The sequence below is a fragment of the Rana temporaria genome, chromosome 1, assembly GCF_905171775.1.
Source record: "Rana temporaria chromosome 1, aRanTem1.1, whole genome shotgun sequence".
Lineage (NCBI taxonomy): Eukaryota > Metazoa > Chordata > Amphibia > Anura > Ranidae > Rana > Rana temporaria.
In genome coordinates, this window is record NC_053489.1 from 283,156,708 (window position 1) to 283,183,749 (window position 27,042).

At 41.1% G+C, this 27,042-nt stretch overlaps 1 protein-coding gene across 1 annotated transcript in view; it reads right to left on the bottom strand.

The window, feature by feature from the left end:
* Positions 1 to 4,595: 4,595 nt before the first annotated feature.
* Positions 4,596 to 27,042, bottom strand: part of LOC120943142 (annexin A1-like) — a 38,176-nt gene continuing 15,729 nt past the window's right edge. Inside the window, exons 5-13 of the mRNA XM_040356277.1 lie at positions 23,119 to 23,232; positions 20,655 to 20,745; positions 19,267 to 19,346; positions 18,928 to 18,984; positions 18,715 to 18,808; positions 18,238 to 18,333; positions 12,178 to 12,236; positions 8,259 to 8,381; positions 4,596 to 4,663 (exon numbers count right to left, since the gene is read on the bottom strand). Of these exons, the coding sequence (XP_040212211.1) occupies positions 4,604 to 4,663; positions 8,259 to 8,381; positions 12,178 to 12,236; positions 18,238 to 18,333; positions 18,715 to 18,808; positions 18,928 to 18,984; positions 19,267 to 19,346; positions 20,655 to 20,745; positions 23,119 to 23,232 (774 nt within the window). The 3' untranslated portion in view covers positions 4,596 to 4,603. The remainder of the gene's footprint in view (positions 4,664 to 8,258; positions 8,382 to 12,177; positions 12,237 to 18,237; positions 18,334 to 18,714; positions 18,809 to 18,927; positions 18,985 to 19,266; positions 19,347 to 20,654; positions 20,746 to 23,118; positions 23,233 to 27,042) is intronic.

Below are 27,042 nucleotides of genomic sequence, written 5' to 3' on the forward strand. Positions count from 1 at the left end.
GGAGCTAGAGATTGCTCTCTTGATAAAAAATGATGAACAGCCTCAATCCCGAAATGATGGGGTATGCAAGTGTACAGAGAGGCCACATCAACAGTGGCCATGATGTAGTCTCCCTGCACATTGAGGCTTTCAAGTAGGCGAACAGTGTCACCTGTGTCCTTTATGTATGAGGGTGTCTGTCTAACAAGGGGTTGTAGGTAATGATCTATATAACGGCCTATACATGAAGTGACAGAGTCGATGCCACTCACAATAGGCCGTCCATGAGGGTGAGTGGGGTGCTTGTGTATTTTTGGCAAATAATAAATGGTAGGAATTCTGGGGACTTTGGGAACTAAAAATAACCTTTCTTTCTTATTAACCACTTAAGGACCGGACCAATATGCTGCTAAATGACCCAAGGGGTTTTTACAATTCGGCACTGCGTCGCTTTAACAGACAATTGCGCGGTCGTGCGATGTGGCTCCAAAACAAAATTGGCGTCCTTTTTTTCCCACAAATAGAGCTTTCTTTTGGTGGTATTTGATCACCTCTGCGGTTTTTATTTTTTGCGCTATAAACAAAAATGGAGCGACAATTTTGAAAAAAATGCTATATTTTTTACTTTTTGCTATAATAAATATCCCCCAAAAATATATAAAAAAAAAAAATTCCCTCAGTTTAGGCCGATACGTATTCTTCTACCTATTTTTAGTAAAAAAAATCGCAATAAGCGTTTATCGGTTGGTTTGCGCAAAATTTATAGCGTTTACAAAATAGGGGATAGTTTTATTGCATTTTTATAATTTTTTTTTTTATTACTTATGGGACATCGACATCGACATTATGGCGGACACTTCGGACAATTTTGACAAATTTTTGGGACCATTGTAATTTTTACAGCAAAAAATGCATTTAAATTGCATTGTTTATTGTGAAAAATTACAGTTGCAGTTTGGGAGTTAACCACAGGGGGCGCTGAATGAGTTTCGTTTCACCTAGTGTACCACGGCTGGGTACTAGTACAGGACGTACCTGTACGTACATGTGCCCAGTCGTGCCATTCTGCCGACCTATATGTGCAGGAGGCGGTCCTTAAGTAGTTAAAGCAGAGGTTCACCCTCAATAGAAAAGGTATCTGATTAAGAGCGCCTCAATAACAACATATTAAGTCCGCTATTATTATTTTTTTAAATTATTCCAGTACCTTTATTCCGCAGGGAATACCAGGCACTTCCGGGTATCCCTCCCGCGGGAGTGGGCGTGTCATTCATGTCGCAAACGCCCCAGTGTCTCCTGGGATCACAGCGTCATGCTTCCCAGGAGACGAGTCAGAAGGCAGATGTTGTGCATGTCGTCACACCGGGGCGTGACCTTTTCATCACGCCGGCTGTTGTGATGGCAACGGAGAAGTGTTGACGGCGCTGCTCGCCGTCAACACTTCACATGCGCGGGATACAGCGGTGAATGCTGGGACATCCGCATTCACCGTTTTCCAGAAGCATTTGCTTGTGGGCTTTACGCTGCCCACAAGCAAAATGGAAACGGCCTTAAGAAGATTTTATAAAGTAATTTTTTATCCCGAAGGAGATTGCGGGGCAGTAGGGACATTAAAGATGTGAGCACTATTTTTTTTACATTAGAAGAGTTTAAGGAACCAATAAAAAAAAAAAACGTCAGGACCGCGGAACCCCTCGCTTTAAGAATTTTGAGATCAAAGCCTTTAGTGACAAGGGTTTGAAGTTGTTTTTTGTACACAGAAGTGGGATTGTTGGGAATCTCCTTATATGTACCAGGCTCGTTGACATTGCGGAACATCTCATTTTTATATTGTACTTTATCTAAGACAACAATACCGCCTCTTTTATCCACAGGCCGGATAATTAAATCTTTATGTTCACAACCTATGATTTAGAAATTTTGTTTCATCTTTTTTCTTCATCTATTGACCTGGTGGAAAATTCTTTCTATATATGGACTTTGATATATTATATATGTTTTGATTATCAACACTCAGGTGTTGTACATTTTCACTATATAATTATTTGATTCAACACTCAGTTGTTGCATATTGCACCATTTATCTATATTTCTCTACAATGTTTATTGTTGTGATTCACATTGTATAAGCGCTACACATTTCTATCCATTTCTTTTAGATTTGATTACAATATTGATTCATTTTTATTATTATTATTATTATATTATTATTTGTTATACTTATTTATAGTTATTTATTATATTATAATTTATGATTTTGTGTTTTAAACTTTATCATACCTGAGATGTCTACTAGACTCTTGTTTGGACAGATTTAAGTGTGTTATTCCTAAGAATTACAGGCCTACAATATAAAATGCCAAATTTCCATGCAAAATAATTGTACCGCTTTCAGCACCTAAAATCTGACATAATCATACCACCAGGGAAGGTTAAATATAGTGACTGGGGGGTCTCCTTAGTCTGCCTGTAAAGTGGCAGAATCTATGGCAGCAAAACTGACATTTCTAAAGAAAAAAATGTAATTTAAAATGTCGAAATACAATACCATTGCAGGCAATAGAAAATAAATTGCATGGGGTAACCTTCAAAATCCATACCAGACTCTTATCTGAGCATGCAACCTGGCAGGTCAGGAAAGGGGGGGGGGAGTGAGCACCCACCTCCTGAATCATACCAGGCCACATGCTTTCAATATGGGGGGAGTGCTTTGGGGTGTTGAAGGGGACAAGGGCCTCTTTCCGACAATGGGGGCAGGGAGCTTATCTAAATCCTGAAGCCCCCTTTATCAAGGGGACCCTCACATCCCCCCCCCCCCCCCCCATGTGAATGAGTATGAGGTACATAGTACCTCTACCGATTCACCAAAAAAAGTATAAAAGTGAATAAAGACAGTACAAGAGTTTTTGACAATTCCTTTATTAAAAAATAAAAATAAAAATATCTCTCGATGTGGATCCATCGTCAGTCACGATGATGATTGGAATAAAAAACGCACCACCTTCAATGAAGGCTAACCACCTACTCCGCTGTTTGACAGTTCTTATATAGGTAAGGGGCAGAGTTTGTGACATCACAAACTGGTGCATGCTTTGTTGGTGACATCACAAGGGGCGGTGCCACCAGGTGATTTTGCCATGTGGCTCCGCCCAGTACCTATACAAAGGTGTTAAACAGTGGAGCCTGCAGTTAGCCTTCATTGACAGTGGAGCTTTTTTGCAGCGGCCCCGTGATTGACTATAGATCCACATCAGGGGACATTGATTTTTTTTTTTTTAAATGAAGGAATTGTCAAAAACTCTTGTACTGTCTTTAGACTTTTATGGTAAATGTACCCCATACTCATTCACATGGGGGGCTGGGATCTAGGGGCCCAAAGACCCCCACAACCACTGCCCTGGGTTGTCAGGAAGAGACCCTTGTCCCTATCAACATGCTCCAAAGCATGCCCATCATGTTGAGGGCATGTGTCCTGGTATGGTATAGAATGGGGGGGCATTCATTCATTTTTTCCTTTTCTTGCCTGCTGGGCTGCATACTCGGATAAGCATCAGGTATGGATTTTGCGGTGAACCCTAAGCCGCTTTTATTTTTATTTTTTTCATTTTTTTATTGCCGACAATGTTTTTTTTTTTTTTATTCAACTATCAGCGGGGAAGACCATTGACAGCTGATGACTCATCAGTTGTTAAGGACACAGCAGCCAGCTTCCCGGCCCCACTCCTTAACAACCAGCTTTCACTGTGCCCTCATGTTTTGTCCAAACAGGGCTTAGAATGTACTGTGTAGCGCGCAGTGCATTGTGGAATGCTTGGCGGGCAAACAACCCGCTGAGTGCCCCTCAAATTCGGGTGTTTGCCAAATAGGCAAACAGTCGATGTTCAGACTGAACTTTTGCTTGGCCCAAACCATTTGCCCAACACTAGTAAACAACACTGTCCTCAACAATCTTACCCCACCTACAAACAACTCCAACTACAGGGTTTGAGATGGAGTGAAATGTATCCCAGAGTTTGGGTGCTGGCAACAGGAATGAGTTTCCCCTTACCTACTCATTACCAGCACCCCAAACCTCCCCCTTTTTTATATTCCACCTCAGCCTCCTGCTGCCTCCTCCTCACAGGGATGGAGGGCAGTGGGCTTCAGTTCCTGATAGCTCTGAGGAAGTCCTCCTCTTCTTCCTACTGCTGTGCCTCCAGTACCTAGTCTATTAGGCCATGTAGTGTGTGCTCATTGAGGAACACAGGAGGGATTGTATCACTAATCAGAAGAAAAAGTCCTTGTTAACCACTCAACTATGCTTCCGCAAACCTCTTACCTCCTCGATTTCCCAAAAATCCACTGTACGGTAATCCAAAACTCATCTCTAATCTTGGTCGGTACAGAAGATTTGTTATGAATGAAACAGTATAAACATGAAAATACCATCCAAAATATTTTTTGGTAATGTATCATTTAATATATGAAATTTGAATACATGTAATTTTATTACAAATCTATTTTCTTATTGAAAACTAATAAACAATATTAAAAGCACATTTAACATGTATCCGTTTGTATTTATGTAATTATGCTTTTGATACATGTGGGGCTACAACAAAGAGTTTCCTGGTTTCTTAAAAAGTTAGTCATCATAGCCAATAAGTGCAACCAACGCAGTTTCATAATCTCCAGTGGTTTCTGCCTATAAATCAAAGAAAAACATGTATTTAGTATCACAGTAATTATACAAATAGCTAAACAAGAACTTTAACCTAAATGCAGTTAATTGGTCAACAACACATCTCAACCAGTATCATCAAATCAGCCTTCATACTGTTTTTTTTAAATAAAATTATAAAAAAATATCAATGGTATTGAGGAGTTTCTTCTGTAGCAGTATGTATGGTATATTTAGCTATTTTAAAGTGGTAGTAAACTGTATTCTGAACTTGTACCTACAGGCCTAATCCTGCGTACATACGACTGTTTTTCATGACGTGAAAAATGCAATTTTTTAAAATGGTCATGGAAAACGATCGTGTGTAGGCTCCAGAGCATTTTTCTCGACGTGAAAAATGGGCATTAAAAATTTAGAACATGCTCTAAATTTTACTCGTCGTTTTTCACGTTGATGTTTTTCATGTCATTATAAGACGGGATCGCTCGTTCTGGTGAAACTAGCGTTCGTAATGGATATAGCACATTCATCACGCTGTAACAGACTGAAAAGAACGAAGACTGAAAAGCACGAATCGTCTCTCACCAAACTTTTACTAACACAAAATCAGTAAAAGCAGCCCAAAGGGTGGCGCCATATGAATGGAACTTCCCCTTTATAGTGCCGTCGTACGTGTTGTACGTCACCACGCTTTGCTTGAGCATTTTTTTTTTCACGATCGTGTGTATGCAAGGCAGGCTTGACAAGAATCACGTAGAAAAAAACATTGTTTTTTTCTAGGACATTAAAAATGGTTGTGTGTACGCGGCTTAAGGCTTACCTATAGGTACAGTGAATATCTCTTAAACCTGCAGTGTTTAGGAGATAATAATACTTTTAAGGAGTCGGTAACGTCAGAGGCATATGCACACTACACTCTGCAGGGATGGCATGCCGTACCTTCAGAGCTGTATACCACAGCCGTGACTCCTGTGTGCATGCGCAGGAGTGACTTCGAAGCAGCTAGGCCATTCAAACAGCTGGAACCCTCAAGCATAGAAGGAAAACCTGGTGTAGATGGAAGCCCTGTCAGCGGTGACAGTGCACCGCTAGCGGGCTTCGTATTAAGGTAAGACTGCCATAATGTGCTAGTATACATGCATACTAGCACATTATGGCTTAAACCACCTGAGGACCCATATTTTATTTTATTTTTGATCAAAGAATTTACTACCACTTTACTTTCAAAGATTTTTATTGTTTTACAAAATAAAGATAAAATGGATTTACCAACAGAGGGCATATAAGACACATCAATGCCAAAAAATAAAGATACAGCGGTATATATAATATCAATCCAATAGTAACATAAATGTAAACTCAAGACGTTCAAACTTCTTCCTGCCTCGTAAGACATGTATCTGAACATACAATATAGACATATAAACCACGGTGTAAAACATTATGAAATAGGCGTACCCAAAATTGAAATGAGCGTAAACAGGAGAGGAACCTGGTATAGGAGTGCATATCGAGTTAGGAAAACAATTCTCAAAGATAGACAACGTCCGGCATAGCGGCAGCGAGATCCGGCACCCCAAATGGGCGCATACTGTGCCGAAACAAGCTGCACAAAACACCACACATCGCCATCCAAACTGAGAACATTCAAATATATAATCATGTCCTGTAAGCCACAGAGAAATTCTGAGTTTGCTAAACTGGGACTATATCAGTACTATTGGGTAATCTTCCCTAAACAGAGAAGTTTGTGAAATGTACAAGTACACATATAACACGATATGTCTCATGTCCCCAGCTGAAAATCGGAGATAGAAAACTTAAAGGAAAGCGTGTAGATGGACGCGATCCAATGAAAGAGATGAAAAAGGGGTCAGAGTAAGGAAAAACAGAGAGATCAAGGAAGACAGGAGAGAGAAGATAAGTAATGAGTCAGCCTGCGGAAACCATTCTCGTAGAGTAGCCAGTGAAAGTAAGTGGAATAGAGATCCAAATATATTCAGTAAATGTTAAGCTGGAATATCTGGACGCAAGGAAATACCTACATGGTGAGCCCATGGTTCCCATATAGATTCAAACTTGTCCCTGGAGTCAAGCAAAATTAGGGCGACATTCAGGATGCCTTTATATGCTCTCGAAAAGGCTATAGACCACGAGTCCAGATCCCAATCCAACTGCAACTCATTTTCCCAAGCTGACATATAGGGGGTCTTACAATCTTGGTGAGCTAAACACTGATATATGATAGAGATACCACCCCTCTGTTCCTCCGCCCTGCCGCACCACGATTCATATGCGGCGGTAGAGGTTTCTCCTTCCATACTTTATGGAGGAAATGTTGAATCTGACCATATCTAAAAAGTTCTGAATTCGGGAGCTTAAAGCGGTAGTTCACCCTCACTGACTTGATTTTACCATCGAGACAGGCATTGTAGCGCGAGCTACAGTATGCCTGTCCCGATTTTTTTAACCCCGGACTCACCTTGTAATCGGACATCGTAGATTTCGGCTCCCGCGGGGAATGGGCGTGCCTATGGAGAGGGAGGATGATTGACGGCCGGCCCTGGCACGTCACTCTCCCCGAAGACAGCCGGAGTAGGTCTCGGCTCTTCACGGCGCCTGCGCACAGGCTATGCGCAGGCGCCGTGAAGAGCCGAGCCTATTTCGGCTATTTCCTGAGAAGCGTGACGCGCCAGAGCCGGCCGTCAATCATCCTCCGTCTCCATAGGCACGCCCATTCCCCGGTATCTTCGATCTACCAGTACAAGGTGAGTACGGGGGTAAAAAAATCGGGACAGGCATACTGTAGCTCGCGCTACAATGACTGATTTTATGGTAAAAGGAAAAAAGAAATTTTTTTTTTGCGTTGATAGGGTGAACCCCCGCTTTAAGTTGCCGCTTACAGTGAAGGGTCCGGAGGCTGAAAAAAAATGTCCGATTCGGTACAGTCCTTTGTCTAACCACCACTTAAAAGAATTGATATCTAAACCTGGGATGAAGTCCGGATTATTGAAAATGTGGTCAAGTGGTTTACAACTCGAGGTTAGTGTTGGAATAGATCTCAACCTATCCCAAAGCAAAAGGGAATGCGATAAGACAGGGGAGAGAATAGCGTGTCTATCCTTAGAGGGAGTCCATAATAAAAAGTCGAATTTACTACCACTGTAAAGAAAAATTGCCGACGGCACACATTTGCACTTACGTCGGCGTAACTTGTTATATGTCGGCGTAAGTGCTTTGTGAATCCGGGCCTATATCTTTCCCTTCCCCGTGTGACACCATTTGTTCTCTAAGTGGCCCATCTTCAAGCACCAGCACTATCACTTGGGGTAAAGGGGAGAGTGCCATATGCTCCCCCATACCCATAAGTACCCGACATTTTTATTTACTAATAGCAGCTGAATAGAGTGGTTTGGGAACAAACGAAAGGTGAGTGTGTGCTGTCTGTGGGACTACCAATAAAATGTATCTTTTGCTTTATCATGCAGTACTAGAATTATGATTTAAAAAAAATCTTTATTAATTAAAAAAAATAACATTCAACATTCCAAAAGAGAGATTTGATAACCCTGAAAGAACTAGGTCAGCCCACCAAATAGGAAGGAAGTCTAAGTCATACCTTACTATCCTCACGCAGGGAGGTTTTATACATCTGTTTATATCGAGCTTTAATTGCTTTCATGTCAACTTCAGAACGTGATATAATCACCCTGTTCAGGACTTTATCACGAGTCCCCAAGCCCTGTGAACAAATTCAATGAATTGAATACTAATGATTATGCTTATTTGTAGAAGTATCACATACTACATGTATTTGTACATTATTTCCATGACAATTTTGTAATTCCTTATTACCATGACAATTTAATAGGCTTGATATGAAAAAGTACTAGTGACTAGAGATTATTTTGTTTATTTACAAGTTGCAGTTTGAGTTAATTTGCTTAGTGAATGTCAATAAATTAGGTAAAAACTAAATTATGTGTAATGGAAATAAAATAAAAAAAAAGACAGGACATATATAACACATGACTGGTTGATTGGTGTAAGCATAGCTTTGCCTGATTTACTAGGCTCAGTGAATGTTGAGTGAATAGTCTTTACTAGGGATGAGTTTGTGTCTGTTCCAAACGGGTTTGTGTTCTCCCACTTACAGGGAGGAATGCCTGCTGCCATCACTTACCTAGGCAAAGTCTGTCTTCCAAAGGCGCTAGCTGCTGATGTTATTTAAAAGCTGGTATTGCTGGTGCCATGGCTCCTGCTGCTATCAATCTATCCAATGAGGACCTAAGACAGCGGCTGGAGCTGCTCTTCTTGTCCCTGTTGCTGGAACTATTGAGTTCAGGTAAGAAAAGGGGGGGGGGGGGTCTGGGGGGTTGCTGCAGCACAAAAGGTTTTCTACCTAATACATAGAATGCATTAGGGTGAAAAAACATGAGGGTTTACAACCCCTTTAATGAACACAAGAGGTCAGGCACTTGATGCTATTCAGAGAATGTTTTGAAGTTTCTGAATGACTGCAAAGCATTCCCTGATTGGATGAGATGGAGAGGCTGGCGGTAATGTCACGCTCTCCACCTCATCCTATCAGAGAGTGCTTTGCATTCATTTAGAGAATGCAAGGCATTCTCTGAATGGCACCTGTGATGGATGGATGTCAGTTTTGACATTCGTGCCCCTTCCATCTGTGCTTGGCGGACATGCCTGGCCCCATGATAGCTCTATGGGTTACCTGATGTAAACAAACTCTGATGTCTGTGTACATCCGGCTACATCTGGCCCATCACATTTATATCCAGAAAAATGGAAAAGGACACAGTCGTTTTCAATTTTTTACCAGACCTGATCAGAGGTAGGCTAGTGTAAACATCACAAGTCCATTTACTTCCGCCTGTCCATAGGGCTGCATGGAGCTTCTGAGCATGTCCACCTGAAAATGGACAGGGGGACCTGGTCAGAATACCCGTGTGTATACCCTAAGCATAAGTGCAACTGCTCTTTCAGGCAGCAAATGGAAATCACTGAAGTAGAAATATTTACATCAGTGATTTCCACATTCCAGACATTCCAATATATGCTAGGTATGGTATATACATAGCTACATTGATTCAAGCTGGACTAATAGTGACACCATGGTGACATTGTACTGCTCTGGTCACAGTATGTAAAAAAAAATGAAAATTGTAGAAAAAGAAAAAAGTAAAAAATAAAGATTTTTCTTTAGTTTATTCTTTTTAGCCCAGTTAAATAAACTGTGTTTTGAGTTCCAGGTGTATTTGACATTCAAAAGTTTACCTAAAGTTTAAAGTTGGTTGGAAACTATAGCAAGTGTAAATTGAGATAAAGTCAATTATTTTCTACAGCTCAGGGTCCTTTTTAATAGGGTGTAAAGAGAACAGGCCTTGGCTCACTATTTAATAGAAAGAATGTATTTTTAGCTAACCATACCATGAGCTAACAAGCATAGGTTATAACAGTCTCAAAAGATCTAGCAGTCTCAACAGATTTGGTAAAATTTGTCTAAAACCAAAATACAAAAAAATCTCCAATGTAATGGCTGCATTTGTTTTTGTTGTTTATTTAGGCTTTTTATTCTATTATTTTCACCTGCTAATTCTGTCAATAACTCACTTCCTGCTCCTGAGTGGTTGTACTCATTTACTTCCTGTATCTATAGAGGAAGCCCCCATTATACATTATAGGTTGCTTTGCAGATTTTTACTACAAGTACTCCTCTTTTCATTTACATGATGTGGGGAGGTAATTTGTAGTTTAAACATCAAAAAAGCAAAACTCCTTTAAATACTAGGGATTCCCTTAGCCTACCTATGAAGTTAATATTTATACCACACCCCTATCCTAGGTGGGGTATGGTATAAAAAATAATGAGGGAACCCCACACAAAAAATAAATGAGTGTGTCCCAAATCCCATATCAGACCATTTAACAGTAAGGGGGCCACAGAACCTGCTTCCCCTCATGAATGAATAAATAAACGAATAAGAGGTGCATAGTACACCGTGAGGTCATATTTGGTCAGTGAAGTCACACTATACCCAACCCTTTGAATTTGAATCAGAAAAAGAGCTCACTGCTGTGATGGTTGAGGGGAGCAGTAATGACCAGGCCTCTCTCACCAAAGTCATAGCAATATCCTGCTAGTATTCCAGTCAGGCTTCATGAGGTACTCAAATGGCATACACCTATAGCAAGGGCATCATTCTATTTTATTGAGAGCTGCACAGTTTGTTTTTATCTATATACCCCCCTTACCTGCATAGGCAGTTTTTTGGAAAAAGTGAACTAACCCTTTAACTTAAATTATTAGTAACGTTGCTGCTTTTGCTTTGCTACATGTTCTTCGCTCTCTCACTCTGCTGAACACCAATGTGGTCACATGGGAATATATGACAACATCATCAAGGTATCACAACATTTCTAAGGAGCTAACTTTACAGCCTCAGAAAAATGACCAAATGTGATTCCAAATGCGCCAAATATTGTTGGCTATTAAAGTGTTTGTAAACCCTCTCATATACCCAGTGAAGTGAATAGCCTCAGGTGATACACAGAGATGAAACAAATCCTTCTACATACGTTTTACTTTTATCTGCAGACTTCTATTTTATACATCCCCTCAAAATGATGATTTTGGATGAAATTCTTCTGCATTTTTCAGTATCACAGAGGAGGGGGGTGGAGAGCTGCAGTTACAGTGTGTGAGAGCTGATCAGAGGAAAGGAACACACCCCTTTCACACGCAGCAGAACTATGGCCTGAATAGACAAGCTGTGTGCTGAGCTCTCCTCCTCGTCACACATTTAATCTCATGTGTTGGTTAAACTTCTCACAAGTGACTCATGCTGATAACAGAGGAACGAAGCACCAGAGAGAAACAAAACTTATAGGTTTGGAGAGAGACAAGTAAACAGTACATATACTGTATATTTGATGTGTTCAGATTTCATGACTGAGGTTTACAACCACTATTTTAATTATTATAAGAAATTAGATTGCTGATCCAGGCAACCAGGTTATGTTTGAGGTTCAGAAAGCAATTTGTTTACTATTAGAAAAAAATTCAAACAATGCTGGTTAATGGTTTTGTTGCCCTCCTCTCGATCAACTGTGGGTTTGGGGTTCTGCAGAAGCAAGGTTGTTAATATCATTTGTGTTTATTAGTTGAATTCAAAAGACATGTCCTAACTATATAAGTGTATGCAACTGTAACATTTCCTAAACAGAGGGTGCCACAGTATACTACCACTACAAGTGTAAGGTCTCATAAAGCACATTATACATGTCAGTGAACCTGCAATGACCAAATATCAATGAAAGGGAGAAAATCTATCTCAATGCAATGTGTTTTTGTGGTTTACTAGATTGTTTCTGTTGCACATCATTATATACAAAGCAATTTAAATGAACCTTCCAATTCATAAAATGCTTTTATAGAACTAAAGTTATATAGATGTACATTACTTTGTGGAAATTGAATGTGACAGTTTTAAGCAAAATAAAAATAGCTTTAATGTTACCTTCATTGCGAGATGCAGTTTTTCTGCAAAGAAACCTGGTTTGTCCACAGCATATTTCACTAAAATAGAAAAATGTACATTCAAATATTAATCTCAGTAAGCACATATGAATGTTCTGATGATTTATGTTAATATTATTTTCAGGAACTAAGAGAATTGAATTTGGAAGTTCAAAATGAATCATGTACAGTCATACATGGAAGTGTGCACAAGGAAGAGAGAAACTTAGCTTTTTAGGCATTTGTGACAACATACTAAGAAGTATTTTCGACATAAACTCCTGTCCAAATAAGAGTGCCTATATAAAAATTCAGATCTTTCAAGCGGTATGCTATTGCAATTTTTGTATACTGTAGGGCTACTCTATGCTGTATATTAACCGGTTAAAACCCGGACCATTATGCAGGTTAAGGACCTGGCCCCTCTTTTTGCGATTTGGCGCTGCGTCGATTTAACTGACAATTGCGCGGTCATGCGACGTGGCTTACAAACAAAATTGGAGTCCTTTTTTCCCCACAAATAGAGCTTTCTTTTGGTGCTATTTGATCACCTCTGCGGTTTTTATTTTTTGCGCAATAAATAAAAATAGAGCGACAATTTAAAAAAAATATATATATTTTTTACTTTTTGCTATAATAAATATCTCCAAAAATATATAAAAAAAAATGTTTCCTCAGTTTAGGCTGAAATGTATTCTTCTACATATTTTTGGTAAAAAAAATCGCAATAAGCGTTTATTGATTGGTTTGCGCAAAAGTTATAGCGTTTACAAAATAGGGGATAGTTTTATGGCATTTTTATTAATATTTTTTTTACTACTAATTGCGGCGATCATCGATTTTTTTCATGACTGCGACATTATGGCGGACACATCGGACACTTTTGACACATTTTTGGCACCATTGTCATTTTTACAGCAAAAAGTGCTATAAAAATGCACTAATTACTGTGAAAATGACAATGGCAGTGATGGGGTTAACCACTAGGGGGCGCTGTAGGGGTTAAGTGTGACCTCATGTGTGTTTCTTAATGTGGGGGGCGTGGCTGGACGTGTGACGTCACTGATCGTCGTTCCCTATGACAGGGAACAGATGATCACTGACACTGCCACAGAGAAGAACGGGGAAGGTTTGTTTACACTCACCTCTCCCTGTTCTTCAGCTCCTGTGACCCGACCGTGGGACACGGGCGACGATGGGGTCCGTGGATCCCGCGGGCGTGGTCACGGAGCATCGGACCGGGTCGCGAGCGCGCCAGCAGTGGCTCGCTCATGACCCATGGCTGGGTTCTTAAAGGGGATCTACATGTACGCCCTTGTGCCCAGCCGTGCCATTCTGTCGACATATATCGTCATGCGGCGGTCCTTAAGTGGTTAATCAAATACTCCCTAAAAAAAATTGCCCAGCGAAAAGTATGTTAACCCACCAAGTAAGAGTCGACAGGATAGAATACGTGTCAATAGTCAATTAAAAAAGACTGACTTTGTAGTGATCATCATAACAATAGGGTTTTATTAGATATGCTTTATCTAAGAATAAAAAATACATGTTTTTACAATATATTTTGTCTCCCAGTCACCTAATATATATATATATATATATATATATATATATATATAAATATATACATATATATATATATATATATATATATATATATATATATATATATATATATATATATATATATATAGCACTACCCCCGAAGGAGCTGCTGGTTTGTTTTGGGTGGCACGTTACCTTGTGGCTCCTCCCCCGTCCTAGGGGTGTATAGTGAATATAGCAGTAATGGAATGTCCACGACAGGTGTTTTTTTTCTGTTCTTTTTATTACCCATCCGGGTAAAAAAAATGTAATTTGTGATGAAGAGTAGAGGTGAAGGAGAAATATCAGACTCAGGCGTAACAACAGGGAAACAGTCCTGCTTCCAACAATACTTTGTATTCTTCACCACTCTAGCCAGAGTGGGTATAGCGTACCTGGACAGGCCTCTCTCACTGACCTGGCAGCCAGAGTATCACTCGAAACTTGAAGGAAAAGTCTCTGCCACAGACCCTCCTGGGATGAACTCAGGGAAAAGCCTCTGCCACAGGCCCTCCCTGTGATTATAATTACAGAGATGATCCTCCTTGATAGAATTGCACCTGGATCTCCTTCAGATAGTTTCAGGTACCGACTGACAGGTGACCAGCCTCTCAGTGTCCGGCTACCTTGATCCCCGGTGGTTTGTCGAGACCCTATTGGATCGCCAGCCTCTCATTGGCTCTCCTCAGATGGACTCCCCACCGAACAGCTATCTCACTTGGGATCTTCAGGATTGGTAACACAGTCGACTACTGGGCTCCCCGCCACAGCTTAATTTTTCCGGACCAACATGGTCCCGGGAACCAGGAACACGAACCCCGGCCTGGAAGGCGATTTCGCCGGGGGCGCCGTGATGCAGTCACCCTAAAGGTGGGTTCCGCACTCGAAGAAGAACCCAGATCAATGGCGTCTGTCACATAAATACCCTCCCTCAGCATGCACAGCGAGGCAAAACCCTCCTGATAGGCTGCTGGGGAAGAGCACCCAAACCTCAACTCCACTGCTGCCACCCATTGTCCGGGGGTGGGAACTACACCCCCCAAAACAATAGACAGCCCACAGCACAGCCAAGCTGAGACAGAGACCCAGTTTTGAACATAATTATTGGATCAGAGTCAGTTAACACTCTGATCCCTCTCTAAATTTACCTAGCACCGGTACTTTGAAGTAACCAGGCGCTATATATTTTTATATATATATATATATATATATATATATATATATATATATATATATATATATATATATATATAGTAAAGGATGTTTTTAAAATTCCAACTTTGTGATATAGAAGTAAAGTAATTTTACTTATTGCAAGGAACCACATCACAAGTGTAGCTCATATAAGCAGTGGCTGTACTTTCTCAGAGTGTTTGGCTGTCAGTTTCAGGAGAAAAATATGTGATCTAATTTAATAACCCATAAGCATGTACCGGTAAATATGTCATAACAACATTTCACCAAACATGTTATATCTATGCATTTTCATGTATTCACAGAACTTATTAAAGGCATAAAAACAAAGTATTGTTTTTGCCCTAATCGTCACAACTATGAGGCAAAACCTATACAAATATTCATATAAAGCACTTAATATCCTCCATAAATATATATATAGCTACAGAGTGGGTGCTGGCCTGATCAATTGGACCACCTTGACACTTTATAATTTTTTTTATATCTTATGTAAGTTCTATGAATACATGAAAATACATAGTTATAACAAGTTTGGTGAAATGTTGTTGCGTGACGGTCAGTATACAGTAAAACCTTGGTTTGAGAGTAACTTGGTATGAGAGCATTTTGCAAGGCGAGCAACATTTTTTAATAAATTTTGACTTGATATAAAAGCAATGTCATGATATACAAGTAGCGTCATGTGATGTCACAACTGAGTATAAAAGAAAAGAGAGGCACCTGTAAGTGTATCAATATGGTTACATTTAATGAAGGTATAATATTTAGCAACTCGGTTGATGATTAAACAGGCACATCTAAGTATGCAGGCATCTGGGGTAAAGCTGTCCACATAGATCATCCCCAGCACCGCCATCGACATCATGCCTTCCACGATGCGCTCAACGAGCGCCTTCAAGCCTCGCTTTCAGATCGCTCTACTGCAGGGTGGTCTTCCCAGTCACGATTGCAGACTGCCAGCGAGGAGAACTGGGGGCGCGGGGGATGGTCTATGTGGACAGCATTACACCGGGTGCCTGCATACTTAGATAGGCCTGTTTATATATAAATATCAAGAAAAACACATTTAAAAAGTTATAAATTGATTTGCATTTTAATGAGTGAAATAAGGAATTGATCCCCTATCAATCAGCAAGATTTCCAGCTTCTAGGTGTCTTCTATAGAGGTAATGAGCTGAGATTAGAAGGGAGTGCTCCTAATCTCAGCTTGTTAATTGTATAAAAGTCACCTGTTCACAAAAGCAATCAATCAGATTCCAATCTCTCCACCATGGCCAAGACCAAAGAGCTGTCCAAGGATGTCAGGGACAAGATTGCAGACCTACACAATGGCTGGAATAGGCTACAAGACCATCGTCAAGCAGCTTGGTGAGAGAGGGACAACAGTTGGATGGAAGAAACACAAAATAGTTGTCAATATCCCTCGGTCTGGGGCTCCATGCAAGATCTCACCTTGTGGAGTTTCAATGATCATGAAAACGGTGAGGAATCAGCCCAGAACTACACAGGAGAATCTTGTCAATGACCTCAAGGCAGATGAAAACATCAGTCACCAAGATAACAATTGGTAACACACTATGCCGTGAAGGACTGAAATCCTGCAGAGAACGCAAGGTATCCCTGCTCAAGAAAGCACGTGTACAGGCCCATCTGAAGATTGCTAATGAACATCTAAATGATTCAGAGGAGAACTGTGTTAAAGTGTTGTGGTCAGATGAGACCAAAATCAAGCTTTTTGGTATCAACTCAACTCGCCGTGTTTGGAGGAGGAGGAGGAATGCTGCCTATGACCCCAAGAATATAATACCCACCTTCAAACATGGAGGTGGAAACATTATGCTTTGGGGGTGTTTTTCTGCTAAGAGGAAAACTTCACTGCATGAAAGGGACGATTTACCGTGTACCAGCAAATTTTGGGTGAGAACCTTGTTCACTCAGCCGGGGCATTGAAAACGGGTCATGAATAGGTATTCCAGCATGACAATGACCCAAAACACACGGCCAAGGCAACAAAAGAATGTCTCAAGAAGAAGCACATTAAGGTTCTGGAGTGGCCCAGCCAGTCTCCAGACCTTAATCCCATATAAAATATGTGGAGGGAGCTGAAGGTTTGAGTTACCAAATGTCAGCCTCAAAACCTTAACCACTTCCGGACCGCTGTCTGTACTTTGAAGAGGAATACCGTTGTTATGATAGCAGCTAGCTACCAGAACCCCGGTATCCTCTTCAAGAGCGGGCGGTCCACTTAAAGATAAAAGTGGTCTTTGCAGCAGAATTCGCCGCAAGATCACTTTTATCAGCAGAAGGAGAGGGCTCTCAGCCGCTTACCGGAGCTGCCGGGAAAGCGGCGGAGGCAATCGGGTCCTTTCTCCTGCTTGACGTGCAGATGAGTGAGGGGAAGATAGCCCCCCACCCGTCTCCATATGAATTTAGGGCGGAAGTGATATCAAAACGTCACTTACGCTAATAGTTCTTAAAGTGCCTTTTTATTTCTTCAAATTACATAATTTGAATTAATTTTTTTGTATTGCATTTTAGTGTCTGTGATTGCCAACAAGGGTTTTGCTACCAAGTGCTAAGTCATGTTTTGCAAAGGGGTCAAATACATAATTCACTCATTAAAATGCTAATCAATTTTTAAATGCGTTTTCTGGATATTTTTGCTGTTATTCTGTCTCTCACTGTTAAAATAAACCTACCATTAAAATTATAGCCTGATCAATTCTTTGTCAGTGGGCAAACTTACAAAATCAGCAGGGGATCACATACTTTTTTCCCTCACTTGTATTTTTTTTTTTTGTTGCTGCCATCATTTCCAAAATCACCTTATTTTTCCCTTACAATTTTTAATTTTCTCCGTTTAAGCATTTGGCATGTTTTCAATGTTCTATGGGGGGGGGGGGATATGGTGTAAATTTTACACAATGTAAATTGTGTCATTTTTACACAGCGTCCCAACTTTTTGGGAACTGGGGTTGTATATGTATTGTATATATTACCATATTTGCATTTCCACATGTATGTGCATAAAATGTCTAATGATATGCAGAATTCAGGATATGATTCACAAGGGCTGATTTACTAAAAGAGTTTAGAATATAAAAGCTACAATATGTTCAGCTAAAACCTAATCATGTGCAAGGAAATTTAAAAATGCAGGGTTTTGTACACGTGAATGGAGGTGTAAGTGAATACAGCTTTTCTTATCTAGGTGAAAATGTCTGTGGCTTTAGTAACTCAACCTGTCAGTATTTTAGTAAACTGTTTATACTGTACATACCAATGGCTACCAAGCACTTCTCAATATCTCCCTTTAGCTCCAGATCCAAAGCCTTATTGAGATCATGTTTGCTGTAAGTGGTATACTTTTCAAACACTGCATGAGGAAATGAAAAATCATACAATTTGTTACTTATAAACAAGTAGGTACATTTTCTTGGTACTTGTAGGCTCATTTACCAAACTTTTTTGAAAATGTTAATATTCTCTTTTATCTTTACTGTGAGTAATTTCCAGCCATCCTCCTGCAGATTCCACCCCCCCACCCCCCTCCACACGTTATCTTTTCAGTACCCTTTAGCCCAACGGAGCCCTTGACCCTGCTCAATAGTCGCATGGCCACCATAAAGCCTTCATATTTTTGCTCCCATTGGAACATAGGGATAATCTTTTCACTAACGGAGACAAATGACATTGTTGGACAAAATACTTGTGAAATTATGTTTTAACAAATAGACCATCACTTTCTCTTGTTTACCTTTTTTTAAGTGTGGATAGCTTCGATTGGTGAAGATTTCAATGAATACCTCAACATTTGCTTTCTTCTGCTTTTCTCCAGCTTCATACAAAGCCTGATAAAAATACTAATGTCAGCTAGCCCAATCAAGAGTCTGTTTAAAGCACATACCTATACCAATAAATACACTGTAGTTCACAATAAATAAGAAAAACTCTTTATTATAAATTGTACCTTTGCATCTCGATCAGCAAGGCTTTCATCAACATAGCATTCTTCACTACGAGTTCCCTGCAATCAGATTTTGAAAATATTATATATATTTTTTTTTTATTTAATTTTTTTTTTTTTTTTATTAATTTTATATATATAATACAATCTCACAAAGAGGCTCATTATTCACTCAGTAAATTGTATCTGTTTTCACTTTACATAACCAATCATGTGCAGTTGTAATAACTAAACAATAATTCGTTTTTCACAGGATTGGATAATAAGAGACATTTTGCAGCATTTATGGACATTCTTAACTCCTGTAGTAAATCAGCTTCAATATCTCAAAATCAACTGTACCTTTAAAAGGGCAAGCAAGGCCTTCTGAAAATCTCCAGATGTGTCCTCTCTGATATCCTTCTCGGGATCAGTTTTGAATTCTGAGGCGGATAATGTTAATATTATGAATTTCACATAGCTATAATAGTAACTTACATGTATGTTCTTATTAAGTATAAAATCTTTATCAAAGTTTTGAAAATAAAATATTTTTATAATTAATGTTAAAATTAAAAAGAGTATTCAGCGCAGAAAAATATATAAAACACCCCTAACAATAAATGCAAGCTAGCACTAAGGTAATTCAAATCAAAACCCTCTTTTGTCTGTATACCTGCACTCGTTCGCGAGTGCTCTGTTTGTAATTTTAAATTATTTTATGGCTTAATTAAAACTGGATGTTTTCAGAGAGCACTAGATTGTTCCTTTTTTGTATTTTAACATATGCTGTGGAGATACAATGGTTTGCTGACTGTGATACCATTAACCCATGAATTGTTTTATTAGTTTGGTGACCCGCTGCAGGTCGAATCAAGGAGGTGAGAGGCTGTATTATGTATGGTGGAGGGAGTCTGTTCACCATTGTCAGTGTCTGCTTGCCGTGTCACCTGAGGGCTAAAGTTGTGTTCTCTCCATAATATTTGATGCATGAAGCGTCATTCCTGGATGATGTGTTGGGACATTTTACCAATCTCAGTGGCATCCTTATGGATTTTATATATGTACTTTATGTTATCATTAGTATAATATTCTAATGCACTGCACTATTTCTGATATCCTTATAATTAATGTTGACTGCTTAATAACCTCTAACCTAATATATGTGCAGTAATTATTATCTTGTATATTGCATAAGATACCATCTGATACTTCCCTTGTTGGATAGGGACAGGCCTCTGGTTCAGACCAAAACTACATTTGGTTTGAATTTTGGTTTATCAGAGTCTGACTCCAAGTTTTGATGGCCAAACAAATAGAATGCTTGGCCACTTACCAAGCACTGAACCTTTGGCTATGCAGAAAAATCATATTAAGTAGCAGTATTACTACCACTACTAAATATTACAGCTTCCGCAGGGCACCTGGCTGTTAGGGAGCTTCGGCCACCAGCTTCCGAACAACCATTTTCTCTGGCCATTAGGCCATCAGCTGGGCATTTCTCACTGTAATGTAAATGTAAACTAAAGGACAGGAGATGGATGACTGACATCCCTGACCAAACATGGACATGGATAGATTTGTTTAATAGTATTTGCAACCATACCCACCCCTTTGTTTAAATTTCAGCTGTCAGCATGGATACTGTCAATCTGAATTTAGTGTGAAACGCGTTGTTAATATGAAAACATTCACAATAGATATAATACCAATAAAATATAATTGATTTAATTTGTCCATGGACCCAGTACCTTCAACGTATGCTTGCTTGACTTTTTTTATTTGCTGGTTAGTTCTTGTTACCAAGATTTCGATGAGTGTGTCTTCATCTGTTCCCAGACCCTGTAAAGGAACACATTTTTTATAAGGAACCAACATACATTTGTATAGTAGTGTTTCTCATGCTTTATAATGTACATGTTTTAAAGTACAGTATATGTGATCCCTACCATACATTTTTCCTCAAAGGGTGATAAATCATTAAAGGGAACCAATTAATCACACTAAAAGTTCAAGGTAATATCACAGGAAGTCATAACTGAATGTTAGTCAGAAAACTTCTCTCACAGAACATCAGTCAATCTATTGTATGGCAAGGCTGTTACCTGGTAATACCTGCACAGATGGCATGAAGCTATCTACAGGCCCGTCGCAACAGGACAGGCAAACCAAGCAATTGCTTGGGGCCCCGAGCTAGCAAGGGGCCCCTAAGCTGGCTCGTCTGTCTGCTGCTATGTTCACAGGCTGCATTGCATTTGCAGGCGTGCCGCACACAAGTCTGTCCCGGCCTTCGGTAAGATGGTATGGAGTCTGCAGGAGCGATGTCCAGCTGCTCAGGTGGATATTGGCGGCTGCCGATAAGATGTCAGCGGCTGTAGATGGAGTGTACCAGCTGCTCCATCCTTGGATACTGTCACCGTAGTATCCAAGGATGGAGCCGTTGTATACACTAAATCTACAGCTGTCAACATCCCAGATGGGCATATTTAATGTTAGGGGCACACTGATGGGCACATTTTATGTTAAGGGACACGCTGATTGGCATATTTTGGTGTGCTCCTTAACATAAAATGTGCCCATCAGCATGCCCCTTATTTTGTTAAGCAGGCACGCTGATGGGGACAACTGATGTAAGGTGGCACTGTGATGGGGGCACCTAATGTAAAGGAGCACTCTGATGGTCACACCTGATGTAAGGGCCTCTCTGATGGGCACACCTGATGTAAAGCATCAATCTGACGAGCACACCTAATCTAAAGGGGCATACTAATGGGAGACGCCAGATGTAAAGGGGGATTCTAATGAAGAAACCTGATGTAAAGTAGCACTGTGATGGGGACACCTGATAAAAGGGTGGTGCCGGTGGCAACTGATTTATGGGGGTAGTCTGATGGGGGCATGAAGGGACTCATTGAGTACTAAAAGTCTGCGCGTTAGGGGGCGCAAATTACTTGCCTTGCCCCGGGCACTGACAGCCCACGCTACGCCACTGATGGGGGGACAAGTCTGTGAGGGGGGGTCAGTCTGTGATGGGGGGGTCAGTCTGTGATGTGGGGTCAGTCTGTGATGGAGGCACCAGTGTGATGGGGGTCAGTCTGTGATGGGGCACCAGTTTGTGATGGGGGATCAGTCTGTGATGGGGGATCAGTCTGTGATGGAGACACCAGTCTGTGATGGGGGCACCAGTCTTTGAGTGTGGGTGAACTTAAACTGTATCGCTATGCTGTGGTTCCTGTAGGCTTTGGGTGTGTGCAGGGGGGGGGGGTTGGGGGGCCTCTATGTCCATTTTGCTTTGGGCCCCCAAATTCCTTCAAACGGCCCTGGCTATCTATATGCCAAGGCTGTTCCATTTAAATACCTTCACAGATGACATGAAGCTATCTGTGAAATGGGAAGGGACGCAGACAGAGAAAGCATGAGCATGCCTACCTGCAGACTGTACCTGGAGATACCCAGGCAAGAGTAGAAAAGTCAAAGCTGTACTGAAATGCTACAGCAAGTCTGGTCACATTTGGTACAAAAGTGGTTGTATCTGGGATAATCAAGTAATATAAACATATCAGGAATTTAAAATGTTATATGCAGGATCTAAAATAAATTAATACAGGAGACAAAAAATGTCCTATGAGCCGCACATCACTACTAGACCCTATGTATAGAGTGTGAAACGGCCTCAGTTTGGGCTTTAACCAGGACACAGCCCCCAATGCATGTTTCCCCTCCCCTGGGGCTTAGTCATGGGAAACCCCCTTGACTAAGCCTCGGGGGCAGGGCAAAATGCATTGGGGGTGTGGCCCAGTTGGAGTCCAGGCTAAAGCTGTTTCACACTTTATACATAGGGTCTTGTAGTGATGTGTGGCTCATAGGACCTTTTTTTTCCTCCTGTATTGATATATGGAGCTAGGACGAGCTCCTTCCTTGCCTGCACTCCCAGCGGTTGATTCATAGAAGAGGACCTGTTGGAGCTTCGAGCTGCACCCGTAATTCTTGTATAGGTTCACAGTGACTACAACAAATTACGTTTTACTTTTAAGGTCCACATTCACTTTAAATATACATTTATTATGACATAAATAGAGCTCTCCAAGAACTAAGATGCTCACTGTATAAAACTTCAAAATGTATCCCTGTGATGCAACATAGAAAAAAAAATTATCTTGGAGATAATTTTGCATAACAAAAGAACATTGCACGCTGCATCTTTAAATACAATACCTTTACTGCACGTTTAATCTCATGAGCATCAAACTGAGCTGGGGTTTTTATCAAACCCAACATGAGGGGTTCAAGTTTACCACCGAGAGCATTCTTCAGGCTTTCATCCAAAGTCTGCAAAAAATAAAAAGAATACAATTAATAGAAACATGTCTATCTAGCCATAACTGTGTTCCATACAGAAGTGTCTGTATAGAAAATGTACCTAGCTGTATGTCTATTGAAACTGCATGTACATTTATTCTGTGAGGGAGCATAAGTAAATGTTCTTAGGCTACATTGTCTGCAGTTTGAATGTGTGAATGTGTAAAATGCTACAATATGGCCACTAGGTAGCCGTGAAGAGCATGCTTATTTCCTATGATATTTAGCACCATCTACTCTAGTGGTCATACTGTGGCTTTTTCTGTATCTTCACATTCGAATCGCAGAGAATATCGCCTGAGCACATTCGATTTTGCTCCATTTGCATAGAACAAACTTACATGCATGTATGAACAGTTATAGATTTTTTTTTTTTTTATAAATTCACTCATACTCCTTGGACTATTTAATAATTACACACACACACATATATATATATATATATATATATATATATATATATATATATATATATATATATATATATGTAGCGCCTGTGTTTTTTCAGTACAGGTGATATGTTAAATTTAGAGGGGGGTGAGAGAGTTACTTTGCTCTCATCCAATTGATTTATGTAAATTAAGGTTTCTGCCAGGCTGGGCTGTCCTGTGATTCCATTCTGTGTTCCAGAGATACCTTTCCATCTCTGGGTGACAGGTGGCGCCAGAGGATTGCCAGCAGCCAATCAGATGAGTTTATCCCTCGCGAGGCATGCTGGGGGAGAGTACTTCTAGGGCAGACGCCATTTTGTGGGGTTCTTCCCCTGTTCCTGGTTCCAGGTGAGGCACCTGGGCCCCGGCGGTATGGCCTACCAGGCCGGGGCGCACGTGCTACGAGGAGTTCCCAGTTCTGGGCCCTCATGGCCCGGAGCAACTACAGCTGAAAAGGGGCCCCAGTGACTTACTGGGTCCCCACATTCTACGAGGAAGATCCCAAGCGAGTTGTGCTGTTCGGTGGGGAGTCGGTCTGAGGTGAGCCCGGAGGCAGGTGATCCAACAGGGCTTAGACAATCCATCGGGGATCTGGGTGGCCGGACACTGAGAAGTTGTATGCTGCAACTTGTCAGTCGGTGACCCCAAAACCAAGAAGTCTACCTGAGGGAGATTCAGGCAAATTTGCATTTAATGAGAAGGATTTGCTCTATCGTCTACATTTCAGAGCACGGGCCTGTGGCAGAGGTTCCACTCCTATTTCTACCAGAGCCAAGTCAGTGGCAGAGACTTGTTCCTTCTCAGAGTTCCGAGTGATACCCTGGCTGCCAGGTTGGTGTGAGAGGCCTGTCCAGGTACACTTTACCCACTCCGGCTGGAGTGGCGACGTAAGTTAAAGTCCTAGTTGGAGGCTTGACTGTTTCTGTTATCCATAGGCCTGAATCTGCAATTTCTCCTTTCACCAACCTATCTCTATCTACCTCAAGTTAATTGTTTGCCGTGTTGGGCAAGTAATAAAAGCACTGGTGATGGTTCCTGACAAGCTGCACTGGTGGGACAGACATGCTGCACTTGTGGTCCCTGACATTTGGCTCTAGTGGTCCCTGACATTTGGCTCTGGTGGTCCCTGACATTTGGCTCTGGTGGTCCCTGACATTTGGCTCTGGTTGTCCCTGACATTTGGCTCTGGTGGTGGTCCCTGACATTTGTCTCTGGTGGTCCCTGACATTCCGCACTGGTGGTGGTCCCCGACATTCAGCTCTGGTGCTGGTCCCTGACATTCGGCTCTGGTGGTGGTCCCTGAAATTTGGCTCTGGTGGTGGTCCCTGACATTTGGCTCTGGTGGTGGTCCCTGACATTTGGCACTGGTGATACTCCCTGACATTTGGCTCTGGTGGTCCCTGACATTTGGCTCTGGTGGTGGTCCCTGACATTTGGCTCTGGTGGTCACTTACATTTGGCTCTGGTGGTCCCTGACATTTGGCACTGGCGGTGGTCCCTGACATTTGGCACTGGCGGTGGTCCCTGACATTCCGCTTTGGTGGTCCCTGACATTAGGCTCTGGTGGTCCCTGACATTCAGCTCTGGTGGTCCCTGGCATTAGGCTCTGGTGGTCCCTGATATTCAGCTCTGGTGGTCCCTGACATTAGGCTCTGGTGGTCCCTGATATTTGGCTCTGGTGGTCCCTGACATTCAGCACTGGTGGTCCCTGACATTTGGCACTGGTGGGAGTCCCTGACATTTGGCTCTGGTGGTCTCAAACATTTGGCTCTGGTGGTCCCAGACATTTGGCACTGGTAATGCTCCCTGACATTTGGCTCTGGTGATCCCTGGCATTCGGCTCTGGTGGTCCCTGACATAAGGCACTGGTGGACACTGACACGTTGCACTAGTTTGTATTTATAAGGATGTAACCTATCATACCGTGTGTTATGTATGGCTTGCTGGCTGCAGAATGAGGGTTGGATTTATGTTGAAGTGGGTGAGTTCACATTTACATGTACAAGCCTAATGTACCTCCCACGTTTACTCCAATCACAAGGATTCATGGGAAATGTAGTCTGATAACAGTTAGAGAGAGAGAGAGAGAGAGAGAGAGAGAGAGAGAGAGAGAGAGAGAGAGAGAGAGAGGATATAATGCCATCACTGTTCTAACACCTCCTACCTGCCAGAAAAGATGATGCATTTTTGAATCACAAAGCTGACTTCCTGAAAATTCAATCAGTCATATCTCTTGAACGGTAATACATTTCACAAATGCAATAACTGTTTAGTGTTTTGTGTGGGGGGGTGTATTAATGGGGGATTTTTTGAAAATCCTGAAGTTCTGATTTAAGTTATGTGTAATAAAATTGAATGACACAGGGGAGAAGTATTGAACACGCAAACTGATTTTTTTTAATGCTTCGTACAAAATCCTTTGTTGGTAATGAAAGCTTCAAGACGCCTCCTGCATTGAGAAACTAGTCGCATGCATTGCTCAGACATGATTTTGGCCCATTCTTCCACACAGTCTTCAAATCTTGAAGGTTCCATGGGTCTCTTCTATGAACTCTGATCTTTCTTTCTTTTTATAGATGTTCTATTGGATCCAAGTCAGGCAATTGGCTGGGCTATTCTAGCAGCTTTATTTTCTTTCTTTGAAACCCATTGATAGTTTCCTTGGCTATGTGTTTGGGACCATTATCTTGCTGAAATGTCCACCTTCAATTCATCTTCATGATCCTGGGAGGTGGCAGCAGATTGTTATCAAGAATGTCTTGGTACATTTTTTGATTCATCCTTCAATGAAATTAAGTTTGCCAGTATTGTATGCTAAAAAACAGCACCACACCATGATGTTCCCACCTCCAAACTTCACTGTTGGTATGGGGGGGTGTTTGTTTTTGGGGGGTTTTGCAGGGCCAATGACCGCCAAACATGGTGTGTATTATGGCATCCAAATAGTTCAATTTTGGTCTCAGCTGACCAGACTATATGTTCCCAGTATTTCACAGGCTTGTCTAAATGTTGTGCAGCAAACTGTAAATGAGCTTCAACATGCTTCTTCTTTAGCAGCGGAGTCTTGCGTGGTGAGCGTGCATACAGGTCATAGCGGTTGAGTGAATTATTAATTGTTTTCTTTGAAACAAGTGTACCTGCCAATTCCAGGTCTTTCTGAATCTCTTCACAAGTGGTCCTTGGCTCTTGGAGAACTCATTCTGATAATTATTTTCATTCCACTGTCAGAAATCTTTCAAGGAGCACCTGGTTGAGGCCGGTTTATGGTAAAATGATGTTCTTTCCACTTCCAGATTATGACCCCAACAGTGCTTACTGGAACATTCGGAAGTTTAGAAATTTGTCTGTA